The following is a 20,358-nucleotide window of genomic DNA, read 5'->3' as shown; positions in this document are numbered from 1 at the left end:
TTTTCTTCTTTTTCTATATAAAATATTCATGGTTAATTCGAATTCGAACAGTCATTGTTTTCTTTATTCGAAGTGCAAGTGCTTGCCCATCACTAAAAAAAAAAACTCTGGAAGGTCATAACGAACTGCCTGTTCTCCGTATCCACCCTCCCACGCGTTTTAATGACTGAGCTAATAATAATAACTAGACCCCTGAGGCATGTAATGGCGTGTTGTTCCCTCTCCGTCCCACCCGCCCTCTCTCTTCTTTCTACAAATTGACCAGCTGTCTCGCGTCATCCCTCTCTCCTTCTCGCACTCTCATCACTAAGACTAACTTGTGGTCTGCTGGAGTCAGGTTTAGTTATTTCCCTTGTTTGGAGACAAATCGAATTCTGATAAATAGAAGTCATTTGCTTTTCCCACCCAATTCGAATTATCAGGACTGCACTGTAAATGCATGGTACCAATAGAAAACATTGAGACTCCTGTCAACGCCAAAAGACAAGTGTCTCAATTCAAATACAATGGAATCTGCATAAGGTCAACACCTTTTGAAAGAGCAAAAGAGGTAGGAAATTTAAGAAATAGAATGATCTTATCAGCACCTCTCAGAATTTCATAATGCTATATAAAATAAATGCTTTCGTTAAAGAAACTTTAAAAAAAATTCTGGTGTTGAATTACCAGGAAAGTGCTGTAAGTGTAAGCACCGCGCCATAAAGCTAAAAAAAAAACGAACAAAAAAAACAAACTATATGTAACTATAAAATCATGAAACACAGTGAATTAACTTAGTTAATTAATCAATTTTATTATGTACATAATTCAAATGATTCATGAAGTTATTTAACATATCTCAGTCTATACTCTTCAGTTTTAAATACTCAAAAGTTTCTCATTGGTTTCAGTTTCAGTATGTAATTATCATCTGATAACCACCTCCAAACACATTGACGGTACGAAATGACATCAACAAATGAATCAAATTATGGAAGAAACTCCAGGGATGCAGACCGTTGGACCCAATAAACCACAAACACATACTGTACAGCAAATCTGTAGCTCGCGTTTGTTTTTAAGGGTTTTACGGTGCTTGCAACACATTAAGGTCATATCAGCGCCAGTAAAATGGAAGAAAATGGGTTAGTAAAAAGTTCTAGAATTACAATTAAAGCACCCAAGAAAAGGTAAGACAAGAGGAATTGATTCAATTAGGAAACAGATGTAGATTCCAAGAGCACACTATCAATGCTATCAAAGTACTTAGTTTGAGATCACCTAAAAGTCTCATTCAGACATAAACACAGGTACCCACTAAGAGTAAAACACTTAATTGTTTACAATTCATATATAATATGTAAATAAATCATAATACAATGCATAAAAGAAAGATGATTTACAAGTAAAAAAATATCATCTCCCAAAACGAACGGGTATCTGGCCAGTGCCAGGACAAAACCAAGTAATCTCATTCCAAGACAAAGGCAGGAAGCTAGTTGAAAGACAGATATAGGGGGATACAAGACACAGTAAGTACCTGCCTGCCCACTATGGGAGGTCAGAAACCCCACCCAGAAATCTGTAGTTCAAGATCTGAATAGCAACACCTCAAGATCATGTCACCAATGCTAAGTTATCAACAGGACAAAATTCATTTGTTAGTGGCCATATCAGTGGTCAATGTTTCTCTTCCATCATTGCCTGACAGGGTGACAGTCTGTTATGCAGTTGTACGATACCCAAGCTGGACATTGTTTTCAATGGAACATCAGATTAAAAAATCAAGGAGGAAAACAAAACAAGTCCCTTACCAAGTAACGTCCAAAAGACATCAAACTGGAAAATTAGGTAGCAGGGACTGGTGTGAGATAAAGATCTGAAAGAAAGTGTATATGAAACTGCCAGATAAAAATAAAATAAAAGTCATCCTTCAGAACAATCAGGCCCATAGAGCTTGAGTTTATCCCGGTTTCTATAGCGTGAAACAGACAATAGCAAATGCTTGCTACCCTTTGGACAGGATGCTAGTCTATTGCAAAGTACTTTTCACCAGATCTAACAGACCCAGCTCCCCCATTCACTGCTGGGTAGACAGTGGGATCAGAAAAGAATGACTGATGCGTGTGAAGCAAGTGCTCTACCAACTGAGCTATCAAGACCCCCTTGCCAGAGAGAAAAATACAAGAAAAAAATCCATCCCAAAAAAATCAGCCAGCCCCCACTGGGGATCAAACATCAGAATCAGGCTGGAAGTTCAATCCACAGTCGAGGCAGGCTGTTGTTTTTTTTTCTAGTATTTTTCTCTTGGTTTTGTCTGGCGCTGCTTCCTCCTCTTCTTCTTCAACCCCCCTCATATTGCCTTCATGTTTGAATGTGTAGTTGGTGAAGGAATGCATTATCTTCCTCAACTCTCAGGGGCCCAAACAGTTTAGTCTACAGAGGTGTGGTCATGGGTGAAAGTTACTCAATGATATTAATCCTGCAAAGGCAGGTGCTCAGAAAAAAAAATCCTGCAACTACCAATAAGAGGAAAAAACAGAAGTGCGGTTAATTATATAAATGCCGGTTTTTTTCATTTTCGAATTCCGGCCAGACAAAAAAAAAACGGCGAGACCTCTTTTTCAAAAATAAAAATCCGGCCATGCCGGATTTTTCCGGCAAACTTTCACCCATGGGTGTGGTACAGGGCAAAAATCCTCTCTTGCTGTTGCAGACTTTGGGCAGGTCTGGAGTATATGGTGGGCGTCTTCTTCTCCTTCACCACAATCACACATGTGTTTACCCTATTTTGAAAATCTTGTGCGTGTGATGTTTCAGGCGATTGTGTCCTGACTGTGGCACTGTTTCATACACATTTTTTCAAACCTCTAAAACAGATCACAAGCTCATAAACACAACAAATAAAAGTGTAGTTCAATTAAGTTTGACTTTGATTTCTCAACATTAACAGTGAGTACAGAAATTGTTTTCCGACAACTTTATTTACAGAATTAATTAGATTTTCTCTTCAAATTCAATATATTATATACAAACATAGGTACACAACAAAAAAACTGTCCAGGATAAAAAATTACATGAAAATTACCCCCACCCCTGGATGATTTTTATCTTGTATTGTATTTCTCATTCTGCTCTAGAACAATGTCGTAAAACACTTTTAAATTAATATCATCTTGCACTAAGACCTGATCCGATATTGCTACCTTCATTTTTTCAACGAAAACATGCTTATAGCAGAAATCCCAACATCCCCAATCAATTAATGAATTGTATTTGCTTATTTTAATTAATACTAATACCTACATGTCAATGTAAAGCGCTTACTATCGGTTTAAACAGGGTAAAACGCTGTTTATTATTATTATTATCCCACACTGAAATGATATCCCAATCCCCCAATTTCATTACGTCTCCATCTCCTCTGGTGGCACAGGATCTCCTCGACAACGTTTACTCTGCACAATCTCTCTCCTGATCTCCGGTGTCATTTCATGATGATCGTGAAAGTTGATCAGTTTCAGCAGACGTGACTTCTGTTCCTTTTTCAAATCATTCTTGTACCTTTGCACCAGGGTCAGCAGACACTGATACCACAACACTGGCATCCTTTCCTCTACGTGCATGAACCTGGGAAAAAGAAAAGACAACATATGATGATGTTATTCCACAGTTAAAAAATTCCCGCCAATATTGAAATGGCTGAGAGTACTTTGCTAATGCTATAGAAACAAGCTCCATGGGCCAAAGTGTTGCTGTAAATGAAGTGACTAATTAAGCAGTAAATAACCCTGAATAAAACATAACTTACTCCATAAAATGTTCTACAACAGCATCAACAGCTGTCAAAGGCAGTATGTATTTCTTGTTGAGGATGGCTCTCATGATGATACTGTTGGCACCGTTGTATCGCATCTTGGAGATGAGGATGAGGGCAGCCCCAGAGTAACTGACTGGGATGGAGTTCTTATACAACACACCAGCGACGATAGTGGCCTCTCGCAAGGTGCAGTCACCAGCCTAGTGTTGGAATGGACAAGAAATGACATGGTTATTGAAAATATTTATTATCTCACCAATTTGTGAGAGATTTTTGTCCAGATCTTAATAATAATAATAATACAACAAGCACTTAATCCATATACAGGCCCTAAGCGCTTTACAAAAACAAACGAAATTTAAAAAATAAATCATGCATGCACTGGAGCATATGCACACACACTCAGAAAGTCCCATTTATAACAAATAAGTTATAGAAATTGATCCCTAAAATACAGTCTTAAATTCTTTAATTTAGAATTCAAAACAGCTAAACTACCGGATTCCCTCAGATCTCAAGGGAGAGCATTCGAGGTTTGTGGACCAAAACAAGATAACACACTCGCACCATCTTTAGAGTTGCTCAACTATACAAAGGAGGCTAAATTAACAATTTTCTTTTCCTTAGCCAGAGGATTAATGCCCCCCTCTCTCTCTCTCAAAAAAATTTGCCTCTCTTTGAACAATATGGCACAGCTGGCAAAACTATCACTATGTTAGGTAAAGGAATGGGGAAAGTGGAAAGGAGTGCAATTAATTTTCCTACTTATCTTCTTCTGACAATCGATTTTCTTTCTCATATTTTCCACACACCACCTTCATATCGTTTACATTACTATTTGAAAATCAGACTTTCAGAGTCATTGGTGAAATGGCAGAAAGGAAGATAGGAAACAGGGATGACTCCACCAAAAGCAGCCGACTCACAAAGGGACTGCCAGGTGCAGATGAGATTTTCTCTCCCCCCCTCCCCAGCCAGGAGTGAATGGGTAGCTGGAGTACTCTAAGATACACTGGCATCCTATCTAAAAGATGGCAAGCAATCACTAGTGTCCTTTTAACGCTGTATAAACATGAAAAAACTCCTGCTCCACAGGCCATATGGCTCTGAAGGTTCTTAAATTATCAAGATGGAAAAAATTGTGAGATAAATAATTCCTACCTCACATAGAGGAAGAACAAATCCTTCGTAAAAATCTCCAGGTTTGTAAACACTTTTAAACAATGCCTGTAAATGAAATAATTGCAAAAATTAACATAGACAAGTAATGTCCCATGTTAGGAGAACAATAAAACAAAAAATTTATGTAAAATACAGGTGAAGAGGAAAGTGATCAAATTGAACTCAAATATGTGAATGTGAAGATATAGAAATAATAATAAAATTTAGACCAAGATATTCGAAATGAATATTTGTTTCCTTGGATATTTAGTTGATTTGGGGTTTATTGGCTTGTTTTCGTGGTGCTGTGCCATGGTTCCTCAAGCATCTTCAAATGTCAAAAAATGAAGATATTCCTCATTGCAACACATATTGTTCAGGTGTACAAATACTGTCTTCTAGAAGAAAGGGGCGGCTATGTGGTCTTGTGGTATGACACTCGCTTTCGGATCGGAAGGTCCTGGGTTCTGCCTCGCTCGGCACAGAATTGAGTCCTAGTAAAAGGCTCTTTACTCACATTCTCTCACTGTACTCAGGTGTAAAATGAGTAACTGGCCGTTAACAGCGTTGTCTCTGTCCAAAAAAATTATAATGTCTTACAGATGTCATGTCTTGTCCTAAATGTTAAATGTTGCTGTTGGACAGGGACCCCTTGTAAAGTGCTTTGAGCACGTTTAGTAGATATTGCGCTATATAAAAGCTCAATTAAGGTCACGATTTGTTCATTGCCGCCCACCCCCTCCTCTTCTTCAAGTTATAGCAAGCTCTGACTTTTACATTGAACATTTGTGCAACGCACGCCAGCTTTAAAGTAACCAATGATTCTAGCACATTTTAAAAACTTGTTTGCCGAATCTTTACTTCATTTTGAAGAGGTTGAAAGTAAAATTTAGTGTTAATATCTTTAACAAAACAATCACAGTCTTTGATTACACAAACCGCATACAGACCTGCCAACCCTATACATAAAAGGTCAGAAAATAGGTATTTTAGACCAAAAAAAAAAAAAAGGAATTTGTCAACAATGTATAATTCCATCAAAATGACCACCAGCTTTATCAGATGTGTTAGGTATTGGAATGGGAAAAAGGAGGGGGAAGGAGTGCTATTAACTTCCCTTTGGAAATCATTAAAAAAAAAACACATCACTTTCTTACGGGGGGGCGCCTCCTGAAAATCGATTTTGGCCTCAAAATATCGATTTTTAAGATTTTTAGCTATTTGATAGGGTCCACCATTCCCTTTTAGGATTCAATACAAAATAAGGGTGTTTATAGCCTCTGTCATGTTGAAATTGTATTCTATTTAGGGGCTACCGTCTGCAAAACATCATAAATTCACCCTAGGGATGCCAGTAATACTCCCACATCAGGGGCCTTTATAACCATAAAAATAGATGATATCAGTACACATTTGGTATCTATATTTTCCTTTACACCTCGGCTATGATAATGAAATGCATACAAAACTACAGGATTGAAGCATGATTGGGTAGCACCTGATGAAAGAAAGCCACTTATTACTAACAAATGAAAGGTTTGACACAGTTTTCAGGTTGTCGAGGTTAGGTCATGACCCTTGACACTTGACTCGTATTTTCGTGGCCTCCGATTGGTTAACCGGAAACTCTTGACGCCGAACCGACAGAACGAAGCAATTCCATTGGCCGAGTGAGGTCTTAGTTCAGGTAAACAAACCTAAAATAAGAATTCACCACGTTTCTTCCGATTTCGATGTCGTCTGCAATTTCCATTCTATATTGTATTTTCCTTGTTTTATTTTGATAAAAAAAAGTTTATTTCCAAGATGCCGAGAAGCAAGAAACAAAAATCAAATTGCAAAAGGGCTGCTTTATGCAGATGGGACTCTATAAACCAAGAAAAGCCGGTGAGTTGATATTTATTATGTTTTTGTATCTCAGAAAATTTTCTCATCTTGCCTCCTACAATACCATGCATGCGTCACCCACATCTGTTTGCTATTACTATCATGTTCCAAAGTACGGTAATATAGATACATACTTCTCATGGGAAACTAAGAAAAGAAGGGACAGACATTACTGGTCAGTTGTTTTGATTTAGTCTGGGCCAGTCAACGTTACGAGTGTTTTCCCCCTGCAATAAGGCTAATAAGAAGTTGAGTTGTATTTGCATCGTAACATAAACGGGTGTGATCAGGGTAGGGGGGGGGGGGAGTGTCTGGGGTGTTACAATATTATTAGATACCTACGGGATAATGTATCAAGCAGCAATCGTATGTTTATTGAAGTACTCATATCATTCACACTGCTTGCAACTATGCGGTTGTGTAATAGCAAACTAGAGACGTGGATAGAGGGCATTGGTTTGTGTGTATGTATGTCTGTGTGAGTCTATTTATGTGTGTGTGTGTGTGTGCGTTTGTGGGTTGGTGGAAGGTTGTATGTACGTATGTATCGTGTGAATTGGAGAAAATGGTGTATGCAGTATCTACTTTTATAAATATTTATGCAGTATCAAATGATGGAGAACAATTCTACTACAGTAAATTCATTTGTTATATGTATGTATGTTATATATATATATATATATATATATATATATATATATATTATATATATATATATATATATATATATATATATATATATATATATATAAGAGAGAGAGAGAGGAGAGAGAGAGAGAGAGAGAGAGAGAGAGAGAGAGAGAGAGAGAGAGAAAGAGATAGATAGATAGATAGATAGATACATATTCATTTATATTCACAGGTCTTGGAACCCCGTTCAGCTCCATGTTCAATACATCTACAACCTTCCACGTCTTGCCCTCTGATTTCAAGCCCTACTACGTTGTCATTGCAATTACAATCATCTTCTGAACCAATCACAACTGCATCTTCACTACCATCGTCACCATCACACCATATTCAACCACCTGTCGTGCCCTTACGATCATTAGTATGTCCTGTCGCAACGTCAACCCCTATATCATCACCGTCCCACGAAACGTCTTCATCAGCAGTAATATTTTTCGTTATATATCTAAATAAAGTAATGTCAAACTTTCAAACGCGATTTTCTCAAAATGAACATTTTTGGAAGTTTTTTCCCTAAGGCTTTTTTATTTTTTAACTTAGATACTTCGCATTCGGCACACTTTTTCTTCAATCAATGAGTTACAATAATATGCAACCTTTTTTTCCGATTTCTTTATTGGTTTAGAGATATTTTTCAATATTTCATGAAAAATCAAGAAAATTTGAAATTTCAAATTTTATGAAATTCAACACTCTACCAAAAGAATTCTTTCCAGCGTATGATAAAAAGCGATGCGTTTCATTGTTAGTCTATTTCAAAAGTACATTGTCACTAAATTTGGTAACTCTATGTCAATAAACATCAAAGCCTTAGGCTTTTGAAGTATATTGCTTTTGAAACATTCAAAATCCAAGATGGCGGCGTTTCCATGGCAACCACATTTAGAAATTCAAAATTGTGGAAATTTTTCCTCTAATTTGAATATACTGAGCACGAATAACAAGCTACAAAAAGAATAATTTGATGACTATGGAAAATGACTCTCAGAAGGCGCCCCTCCCCTTAACTCATCCCCCCCACCTCATCACCACTTTTTATGTCTTCTTACCATTATCATCAGTTTTGAAAATCGGAATTTGAGAGACAATGGTGGAATAGTGGAAAGCAATAGTGAAAATAGGAATGATTCCACCAAAGGCAGGTATGCGCATGTGAATTTTTAAAAAGCACTGGAAGATTGTGGAAGTTATTTCCTACTCCCGAATGTTTGAAATCTCTGCACAGGCCACTTTGACTTTTTCAGATGAGCTTTAATTTTTTAAAAATAATTTTTAATTGAGCTTTTATATAGTGAAATATCCATTAAACTTGCGATATTACATTTATTCGGACAGAGACAACACTGTTAACGGCCAGGTACTCATTTTACACCCGAGTACAGTGAGAGAATGTGAGTAAAGAGCCTTTTCCAAGGACTCAACTATGCACAGAGCAAGTTTCGATCACAGGACCTTCCAATCCGAAAGCGAGTGTCATACCACTAGACCACATAGCCGCACAAATGAGTTTGCCCAAAGTGCTTTGAATTATAAGAAAATCATTGTCAAATCTACCAGTCATGCAATCAGAATGAAAACAAATGTACCTCTAATGTTAGTGATAACGAACTAGCATTTTCAAATATTTTTTTTAGAAAAATCCGGGCATATCTAAAATTGAAATTATATCCTTTTAAGCCATTTTCCCAAAGAGCTAAAATTTTATCTGTACCTCAACATCCTTAAAATTTTTTTTTCATCCAAAGAGCTCAAGATTTGAATATGTGACACCTCAATATCAAAACAAAGATAAGTTAACTTGCAGCCAATGATAATAAGTAACAAAAGGAATTTGAATTTAAAATAGGGTTTTATGGCCCTTGCAACACCTTTAGGTGATATCAGCGCCAGTCAAAAGAAAGAAAATTGGATGGTGAAAACATTCTAGATGTACAATTAAAAGGACTTGAAGAAAAAAGTAAGACAAAGAGGAATGATAAGTCTCATGCAGACACATAGATTCCACTAAGAGGAATACACTCAAATATTTACAAATCATGTTTTAACGAAAAAAAAAATAAAGTACTTAACAGAGAGATTATTTACAAGGGAAAAAATATCATCCGACAAAACTGTAACTATACATTTGACTGTTTCCCTCCTAGCCAAGGACCCCGGCCATGGTCTGGACAAAACCAAGTAATCTCATTCAAAGACAAAGACAGAAAGCAAAAACAGACAGATACAGGGGGATAGAAGACACAGCAAGTGACCCCCTGCCCACTATGGGAAGTTGGGAACCCCACCCAGCAAGCTTCAATTTAACCAACAAAGACAGATAATGTGGATGTTTCAGGTTTCCACTTTATCAATGAAACACTAAAGATGAACGCGAGACCTCTCATTCATCTTTAATGTTGCATTTATTTTGCTTTGTCGATAAAATGTTCACATTATCTGTCTTTGTTTATTAAATTGAAGCTCCCATTCAATTTCCTATTATTCATTTCTTCCAGCTTCAAGCAGCAACATTTTCATTAGACATTGATATCTCATATAAATTCTTTTTTTTTTAAATCTTAACACTAACCTGAAATAAATGGAAATTCAATCTTTTGTATTCAGCAATGTCATCACGCACTCGAGGAAGTAAAATGGTTGAACAGAAACTGTGGAAATATATGACATAGGATAGGGAAAAAAAAAGGTGAAGGAAAATGCACCAAAAAATTTGCAAAGTGATAGGGTAATCAGATCTGCCAAATTGAAAACTTCAAATTTAGTAATTTTTATGTCAATTTCTAGTAATTTGACAAGGAAATTCGTAATTTCTGAAATTGTGTACAACAACCACATATTATTATTATCATTATTATTATTAGTACTAGTAGTAGTAGTAGTTCTTTTTATTATTAGTATTACTAAGAATAAAAAATTCGTAATTTTCCATAAAATTTTGTATTTGGCCATGAAATTTGTCTTAAATTCGTAAAATTACGAAAAATTCGTAAGATTCGGCAGGTGTGGGTAATGTGTAAAATGGAAGAGAGATACATGGCATTAGCTTCTTAAAAATACAAGACTGGTCTTGTCAGAGGAAAATAGTTCATTTTTGTTACAGCCAGACAAAAAAATGACAGAACAAGGCTCTTTAACTACCCACTACTTTCAGGGTTGACAACAATCAATCTCCATAAATTCATTTAAGGTGGTTCATTACAAATGATAATCTGGATTTGTTTTCAAAGGAAGAAATCATGAATTCTATAGTTAAAAAGTAACACAGACTTATATAGTCCAAAAAAAATAATTGTAACTTACATGATGGCCTATGATTTCATGTTACAGCTACAAATAAAGAAAAGATGTTGAGACCAATTTGCTTATCTGCTGTCACCAATGGTCACGTGTGACTTTTGACATTTTTCTCCAATGATAGAGTAATATGATCATGCTTTACAAAAGAATCACAACAATATTTTTTAAAAAATATAAATAAATAAATAATTGTTTAAAAAACAACAAATCTGTGATCAAACGATTATTCCATGTCAAATGAAAGAACTCACTCTTTAAATTGAAACTTGGGTAAATTTGACACAAAAATTCTGGTGGCAGCATACATGGAGGCAGCTGTCCAATTCTCTGGTCTGGTCAGTTGGACCAACTGGGACAAAAAAAAAAAAGTTTATTATTTGCTTAAATTAACATACGGATACAATTATAGAAATAACAACAAAAATAATAATATTAATAATAAAATTACCAACACCACTAGCAACATTATCAGTTACAATAATGATTGAGAGAAAAAGAAGACCAATAGGGTAATGATATCAAAACCAAATACTAATAAGGAAAACAAGTATGCCTCACCTGGAACCAGTTAGGAAAATGGGGAGTGGCTTTAAATCCTTTAGGAAGTTTGCCACTTCTGTACCGGGACAACACTTGCCCAATCTTGATAAAATGTTCACGCACTGTATCGTCCAACTCCTCCATTCCACCTGCTTCACTCATCATTTCTACAGACAGATAACGGAATGTATTATGTACTTATGATTTCTATAACAGCATGAAAGGACGTCGAGAGAGAAGGGAGGATGTAAAGAGGGAAAAAGATTAAAATTGACAGTAAAAACAGCCCTTTTGTAAAATGACAAATTTGAACAAATTTGGCATGTTTGGGAAAACTGTTGATGTGCTCCTAGATCTTCCCAAATATCTTTTGAAAATTGGTTTAAAACAAGCAATTGTGGACACAATGAGAAGTGTCAATGACCATATTCATGCTACAAATGTAAATTTTGAAAGTGAATGCCCAGTAACTCTATTTTTAGTAGCAGGACATTACCTATAAAAAAATCCTTTTAGAAACTAAGGGGAAGGGGAGGGGAGGGGGGGGGGGCATTTAAAAAATATATACAATATAATCTTTATTTTACAGAATGACGTAGTTTTCAGTAATCCCAAATCCATATTCTTTGGACAGTTTTCAAACCTAGAGATTTTCTGAATAATCTAGGTTTATACTCCCTACATACAAGTGATAAAATATTTTAAATGACCGAATAAAGATTTTTGATTAAGGTTTTCTATAAAAACTGGGAAAAAAAAAAAAAAATGATACCAAACAAAACCGACCTGTAATTGCAGTTTTCTTTTCTGCCAATTTTTCTGAGATGAGATCACCCAATGTCCTCCTTTCTTTTGGTGGAAGCATGAACCGCCTTAGGTCAGCTTCATCCTCTTCATTGATGGCCTGAGGAGAAAAAAAAATAAACAAAACCTCAACACTTTTCTTTTTCTGCTTTGGTAAACAACAAAAACTTGTGTTGAAAATTTTAATTACGCCCTTCCGTCACGATATCATCGCCTAGGAAGGAATATAGATGATTCATCAAACAAGATGTCTGATATCAACAGGAATCACCCATGTCGTCCAAGTGAGCAAATTGGGGGTTAATAATCTTGCCCAAGAAAAATAAAAAACGAAAGTGTCTGAAGCGGGACTTGAACCCAGGACCTTCCGGGTCACGATGCAATGCCTTAACCACTCGGCCACTCCCCCACCTCCAATAACTTGACATCGAATACAGAACAGAGGTAAATTGATGTAAGAGTACTCTATGCATGTATCTAGTCTAAAACCTCAAAAAGCACTATTTATCAAATACATTTCTTTGCATAAAAGTTAAATAGAGAGACGATTTACAGAGGAGGAACCCCCCCCCCCCCCCCCCTCATGAAGATAAAAGAAACATAGACTTTTCCCTCCCCACAGACAAAAGAGCCTGATTGAAACCAAGTGGTTGAATTACAAAATGTTCCAGTGAATGACATAATCAGCCGGATGGTGAAAAGGTTTGAACTGAGATATTGCCAAGTATAGTTAAGGTCAATTTTTAACAAAAATGAGTTCTTGTCATAAATGATTAAATTAACCCTTTTGTAGATCTTCAGGAAATATCTAAGCTTAATTTCACTTCTAAATATTTTTTACAGCTAGTCAAAAGTAAGAAATTTCAGGAAAGTTGCTGAATACCTTTCCAACACATCTATACTTCATGAAAAAATGTCCCGATTTACTTCAAATAAAGGTTTAAAATGCTCTGGGGAGCATATTCTTTCAGAAAATGCAAAAAAATGCAAATCCAAAATTTTCACCTTCCGACTGATTATACTGACACAAATAAGGACACAAAACAACGTTTAAAAAAAACACATTTTTTATTATTTGTAAACCGCCCCCAACTCACGGCAGATGGAAGCCAGTGACAAAATTTAATTTTTACGTCTAAAGCAATTTAAATCAAATAATTTCCATCATGATAAATAATGGAAAACAATGACAAGTTTTACTTTAAAATCCCTTCCAATTTTCGGTATTGGCTAATAATAAGTAAATCGACAGCCTTACTCCATGAATAAAGCAGAGGTGGTGTTTAATTGATGAAAGCACAATCAATCCACTAATCCTGAAATTACATTAAAAAAAAAAAGTTTTTAAAAAACAATCTTTCATCTCATTCATGAATGCAACAACTATTTCAAAATGCACAAAATGATTTTATTTTTTTTTGAATAATAAAAACAAAAAGAACTGGACAAATCACTTGACTAAGCATATATAATAGCCCCATTCCTCACCATGACTGTTTTATCCAAACTCTCATACTGTTCGAAGAAATGTCTGCTATTGTCTTCTTCCTCTGAGCCACTGTCATCATCATTCCAATCCCCACCCAACTCCACAGGCCCTGACCTCGTGGGCAAGGCAGGAAATTCTTCTCTGTTTAAAAAGTACATTAAAAAATAGATAATAATGATAATAATAATAATAATAATAATAATAATAATAATAATAATAATAATAATAATAACAATAAAATACAGAACAAAATTGTGAAGAAAAAAATAAAGAGAAAAGAAGGGAAATAAATCCCAAGACACCCAATTGCAGTGAAATGACTGAAAAAAGATAGATCAAAAAATGACCAAGATAGAATCAACACGTATAACACTGCCACATTCAGACTCCCTTTCAAAGGCTTGATGAACAACACTGTTATATGCCACTGATATTGTCGAGCTTATAACCCAAAAAAAAATTTAGCGCAATATCCACTCAATGTACTCAAGCGTTATATAAAATGTCCCTGACCCACAGCAACATGTAACATATAGAACGAGACATGACGCACACTAGGCGATATTACATTTCCCCCCAACAGAGACAATGCTGTTAACGGTAAGAAACTCATTTTACACCAGAGTACAGTGAGAAAATGTGAGTAAAGAGCCTTTTCCAACTCAACTATGCGCCGGACTAGGCTTGAACTCAGGATATTCCGATCCGAAAGCGAGCGTCATACCACTCGACCACATAGCCTCTTGGTCTAATACAGCTAATCTGTTCATCTTATCAATGCCGTACCCTGAATGAAAAGTAAACAAACTATTGATTTGAAGGAATACGGGCACCTGCTAACAGATAGACACATTCAAATGAACAAAATAAATAAACCACGGAATAAGGATCAACTGGTTCTATCTCCCCACTTTTGGAAGATTTGGAGATACTACACGCATTACACTTCGATTTCAAATGTTTTTTGTCTGGCAAAATTTCATTCAAATCAGGGAATTAACTCAAAAGTCATGCACAGAAGAGAGGTTGAAGCTGACTTACATTTATAAACAACAAACAAACGTTATATCACATTTTCTCAACTTGAATACAGAACCAGGTAATCCTCAGCCCATGAAATCTACAAGGATAATGTTTTTAAATCTGATATTCAGGGATTAACAGATAATACTAATACAGTCCACTCCGGATAATCGCAACACCTTGGGATCAGCGAAAATGTTGCGATAACCGAAGTTGAGTTTCCAATCCACTATCGCAACATTTTACTCATATGTGCTAATTTCAAATCAGTTGTAAACATTGTTCTTAGTCCACCACATAATGAGCAATATGATTGAAATAAAACCATATGGCAGCCCTATATATTTTTTTCAAGTAAAAGCAGCTTTGATGCAAGTCGACATCTTATTCAGATTTGATTAACTTTCACTCTTTTGTTCTCAACATTTTTAAGAGGCAAAGAGATTAGCTGTGATGAGAGACGACCAAATTTGTTGGTCACAAAGCACAGTTGCCAATCCCAAAACAAAGGATATCTCTTTACAACTGTCATTGTCTACCTGTTGTAAAAACTATACCCAGCCCCTTTGTCTCCCATTTAATGGCCACAGATGACATCACGAACCCATATTGCAAAGCCCCACCCTCTTTTGTCTATAATAAGTGGTGACAACTAATGTAGCATTAAATCCCGCTCACTCTCAATTTTTCAACCTGTCATGACTTCTTCCGTGATGAAATTTAATCATGATATTTCGTTTGATGTCTTGAACTTACCACTTGTTGAAGGTGAAAATATGTTGCAATTAACTGAAGTTTGTTGCAATTAACCAGTGACTTTTAAGAATTAATTCTGTTTCTTGAGAAACGTTGCGATTAACCGAGTTGTGACTATCCAGAGTGAACTGTAGTTATTAAATATTCAAAATTCTAAATTTCAAAATTTCAGGGACATTTTACAGATAAATCCTCAAATTTCAGGAACAAAATGCAGCGCAACAGTAAACCAGTCAAACATCTGAGCACAATATGGTTAGAATGGTGCCAGAGGTAATTATAATTATAGTTACTGATCTGCTTGCAATAAAATGGGTTTCCCCCATTCACTGGTTAAAAAATATATTACTTGGATAACTTCTTGAGATAAAAACACCACTGGTGAGAATAACTGACTGCAAAAATAAGGAGGAAATTTTTCTCCAACCATTGTGATAGATAATGGCCTACCAATTCCCAAATTATATGGTTTGTTGGTGCAAATGATGGCTGTGGTGGTCGTTGTTGTAGTAGTGGTAGTAGAGATAATGTGGTGGTAGTTGTTACAGTAGTGGTAGTAGAGATAATGGTGGTTGCAGTTGTGGTGGTAGAGATGGTGATGTGGAGATGGTTGTTGTAGTAGTGTTGGTAGAGATGACGATGTGGTGGTGGTTATTGTAGTAGAAGTGGTAGAGATGGTGATGATGTGGTAGTTTTGGTGGCGGGAATGATGATGATGTTGGTGGTGATAGTGATGATGATGTTGTTGCCACAGTAGTTCATTACTGCATAAACTTAATTCCAGGTGGTAATCTAATTTCATTTTTTAAATTTCCAGGACAAAAAGTAAACTTCCATATTTTCCGGAACAACCGTGATTTTTTCAAATTTCCGGAAATTCCAGGATGGTAGGTATGCCTCTAAATGTCAACAGAAAGAATCTTGAGCAATATAAGAGGGAATCAAGACATGACCATAGATGTTTATCACGGACATCCCTTTTCTAAAGAGTTAATTTCATTTTGCATCTTACATGCCATTACAGGATTCGCAATATTAGTAGTCCTTCAGAGACATTAGGCCCATCAAACCAGAATTTACCCCAGTCCCTATAGCCTGAAATAGATGATAGCAATTCTTGTTACCCTTTGGATAGGATGCTAGTACTTTCCACCAGATCTAACATACCCAGATACCCAAACACTGTTGGATGGACAAAGAGGTTGGTAAAAAAAAATATCTCTAATTCACCCGGGATCTATCTCGGCCCCTTCAAATGTGAAGCAAGTGCTCTGTCAAACTGAGATATCAGAACCCCCAATTCGCAACATTAGATAAGTCTAACAAAGGCCACTTACTCGAAAGATTCTTCAACTGCATCCTCTATTCTCACGTCTTCTTCTTGCTTTCTTGCTTCACTCAAGATTTTCTTTGAGAGTTTCTCATCAACAAACTGCAAGTAAAATATAAAATATAATTGATTTCCAGGTACTAAATAAAAGTCTTAAATTCATTATTGGGTTAACAGTGTGTCAAGTGATGGTGTAAAGCGCTTTGAGGTTTCTGCATTTAGCACTATGGAAAAATACTTTATTATAATCCTCTACATAAAGACAAAAATCTAAAAATAGCTTGTTTTCTGTAAACAATCAATGAGTGGAACAACCTGTCAGACAATATAATCAACAATAACAGCACTGTCCGCTCCGGATAATAGCAACACCTTGGGATCAGTGAAAATGTTGAGATCAACCAAGGTTGAGTTTCCTGTCCACTATTGCAACATTTTCTATCTGAGTTTAAATGGGCTTGGGACTGTCCATGGCTTCATTAAAAACTTTTTTATTCGTTTGGTTTGTTTAGTTCATTATTTTTCTTATGGTTGTAAACTCCATCATTTACCTTCGTGATTGAAATCACTCATTACCCTAAGGCTGTAACGTGATATTGTCCCTCTTGTAAGGGGAAGCCATGATTTCTCAGTGTTCGCCTTTGGTCGATTTCAGATAAAATGATGGGACACTCACCACTGCTTGTAAGTTCTTAAAGCAATTTTGATTTGACCACTAATCAGTTTCATGTCATATTTGGTAAACTCAAAGAAGTTGTTGTAAACATTGTTCTTATTCCACCACAGACTGAGCAATTTGATTGAAACAAAAACCATATGGCAACCTGTATTGATTGTGACAAGCGAAAGCAGCTTCGAAGCAAGCCAACACCTTATTATTCAGATTGGATTAATTTTCACTCTGTTGTCCTCAATAATTATAGTGTGAAAGAGATAGACGAGATGAGAAACAATTAGCCATCACCAAATCTATTGGCCGCAATACACAGTTGTAAATCCCAAAACAAAAGATATTGCTCAGTCTCTCTTTACAATTGTCATTGTCTACCTGTTGTCTAGAGTATGCTCTGCCCCCTCGCCTCCTATCTAAGGGTCACAGATGACCGCATAAACCCAAACTGCAAAGCCCCACCTTCCTTTGTCTAATGGAGTGGTGACACACACACTACTATAACATTAATAAACCCTGCCCACTCTCTATTCTTCAATATGTCATGATTTCACCCATGATGATATTTATTTGTGAAATTCGGTTGTGACTGTGTTCTTAAATTTCCCACTTATTGAGGTCAAAAATTTGTTGCAACTAACTAACCGAAGTTTGTTGCAATTAACCAGTGACTTTTATATCAATTAATTACATTTCTTGGGAAATGTTGCGATTATCAGGAATGGACTGTAATAATATTTTTTAAAGCACTTATAGTACATTTTAACCATGACTGGGTCATTCTCTATGTGCTTTGATTTATAATTTGAGTCCATCAAAGAATTACTTATTTGAGTTTGACTGTTTTTGCAATCACACTTCTTTTTGAATAGTAGCAATGACAGGTGATGGGGAAATTCAAATATGGTGAAAAATTGTCAAAGTTTAAGTCATTCAACATAAGAGGACTTTGTTCAAGGATATGAAATATCCAAATTTCCTACAGGGTTTCCTTTACCCGCAAATAGTGGTCTATGAGATTAGATAAGTCAAATGTTGAATGTTGGGCACAGTCCAAGTCCACTGTCGTGAATAGATTTTTACATCTCATTCACGATGAGAAAATAAAATAAATAAATAATATGCACGAGGCATGTATCTCCACCGAAGTGGGCAGTTCGCGATTTACACATACCTAGATTTTGATTATCCGTTAGGAACGTTTATTGTAGATTCAAATGGTCAAAGAGAGCGAGCATGCGGTGACTGCGGCTTATATAGGCACTTTGATAACCCCAGTCCAGTGGCCGCCGATAGGCTCACTGTAAGGTGAAACTCGTTTTTTGGAACTTTATTTTTGACCCTTTACTGTGTTGGTCACCATGGCGTTATTTGTGTACCTATGTGACTAATTTTGGTATCTTTTTAAAGGGCACAAAACAGGCTTTCTAATGGTGCATTTCATTCTTAATTCCTGATTGTATTTCTCAGAAAGCTTATGTAATAAAAATTTATAAATTTTTGAATTATAAGAACTTTTTAAATTATGGATACATTTTAATAATACTTCATAGATCGATAGACAATTAATTGAAGAATATCTCTGCCAAATTTCATCAAAATTGATCCACTCGCTCATTATTTTATTTTTCCCGCCACCAACCCCACTTTTTAGGACAAAAACCTCATATTTTTTTCACTTTTCATTTATCCTTAATTTTTTACATACTTTCCATACATGAAAATGATTTATATGAAAATAAAGCTTATTTTCTGACCTTTAAAATGATATCTAACACTTGCCATTTATTTTTTAATTGAAACAAAATTACTGAAAACAATAAGTGGGCCATCTTGACTGCAAGACTCAAAATTTCCCGATCGCCGCGAGATGCTGGTTTTGAGGCAGTGGTGAGATCACAGATTCTCTCTGTAAAATTGACAAAAAATTTCAGTAGAAAAATATAAATAACTCTGGAACTGTAGGTCGTAGAGAAACAAATAAAGTATCAAATTTTATGTTTTTTCAAGTCCCATCCCCCTGACTGAGTCAAATCAAAATATTTTGAGTTTGAAAATTTTATCAAAGTGCCTAGCTTATATACTGTGGTAACAATATATGACTTCACAATCACAAACGGAACATCATGACAACAACTCACAACAGCCTCGATCGAGATACTACACACCAACACACAACACAACAAGGGATATTGATATTATTCCCTACACCACACTGTCAACAAATGAAGCATTTAGCCTTAGCGTTGGGAGTCAAATTCAAATCAAACTACCAACATAGCTTCAATCTTCAGAAAAAGAAGTTCATGCGAAACTTAAACCACTATTCAAAAACGTGCTCATTGTCTCAACAACAGAGAGCAAATAGATGTCTAGATAGTGTCTAATTCTAATAGAATTCGAGAGGGGACAAGGAAATGAATGGATATCAGTATCAGACGCCCAAAGGCTTGACTCTTGACATTGAAATCATGTTTGTGGACTTGACATCAGGATTATATTTCTTACTGGTGGGAAACCTTCCCAACTGGAAGACTTCGCTCTGTGTTTAATTGTTTTTGGAAGAACGTTAGAAATTAGAATTTAATTCAGATAACGAAGATTACAAAGTCACAAGTTGCTGGGGCCCCCGAGCCCGAGTCTCACCTGTATTCCCTCTCCTCTCACATCTCTCTGTTTCTTTGTTTTGCTACTTTCGGGCACAATTTGAGTGTCATTTATCTGCTCATGGAGACGTTTTCTTTGTTTTTTATTCTTCTGCATGTCGGCGACTTCTTTATGGATATCGTTATTGACAAAGGAAAGCTTTAACTTTAATACACTTATCACTTAGAATTAACACACCATGTGTTGTGTGACACGCGAGATGTAAACATTGACATGAAAACATGAATCTTTCGTTTTTCGTTTCA

At 35.9% G+C, this 20,358-nt stretch overlaps 1 protein-coding gene across 1 annotated transcript; it reads right to left on the bottom strand.

The window, feature by feature from the left end:
* Positions 1-768: 768 nt before the first annotated feature.
* LOC144956300 (bystin-like) lies at positions 769-20,352 on the bottom strand. The gene is made up of 10 exons (XM_078886793.1): positions 20,093-20,352; positions 16,784-16,878; positions 13,667-13,808; positions 12,161-12,278; positions 11,393-11,541; positions 11,086-11,183; positions 10,107-10,185; positions 4,961-5,026; positions 3,791-3,999; positions 769-3,609 (listed from the first exon to the last, which is right to left on the bottom strand). Exons 1-10 carry the CDS (start codon positions 20,207-20,209, stop codon positions 3,387-3,389), a joined length of 1,296 nt encoding a protein of 431 aa, XP_078742919.1. The 5' UTR covers positions 20,210-20,352; the 3' UTR covers positions 769-3,386.
* Positions 20,353-20,358: the final 6 nt, after the last annotated feature.

The sequence above is a fragment of the Berghia stephanieae genome, chromosome 11, assembly GCF_034508935.2.
Source record: "Berghia stephanieae isolate SIO BIC M18660-M18661 chromosome 11, UCSD_Bste_1.3, whole genome shotgun sequence".
Classification (NCBI taxonomy): Eukaryota; Metazoa; Mollusca; class Gastropoda; order Nudibranchia; family Aeolidiidae; genus Berghia; species Berghia stephanieae.
The sequence above is the reverse complement of the archived record's forward strand: the minus strand, read 5'-3'. Positions and strand labels throughout refer to the sequence as shown.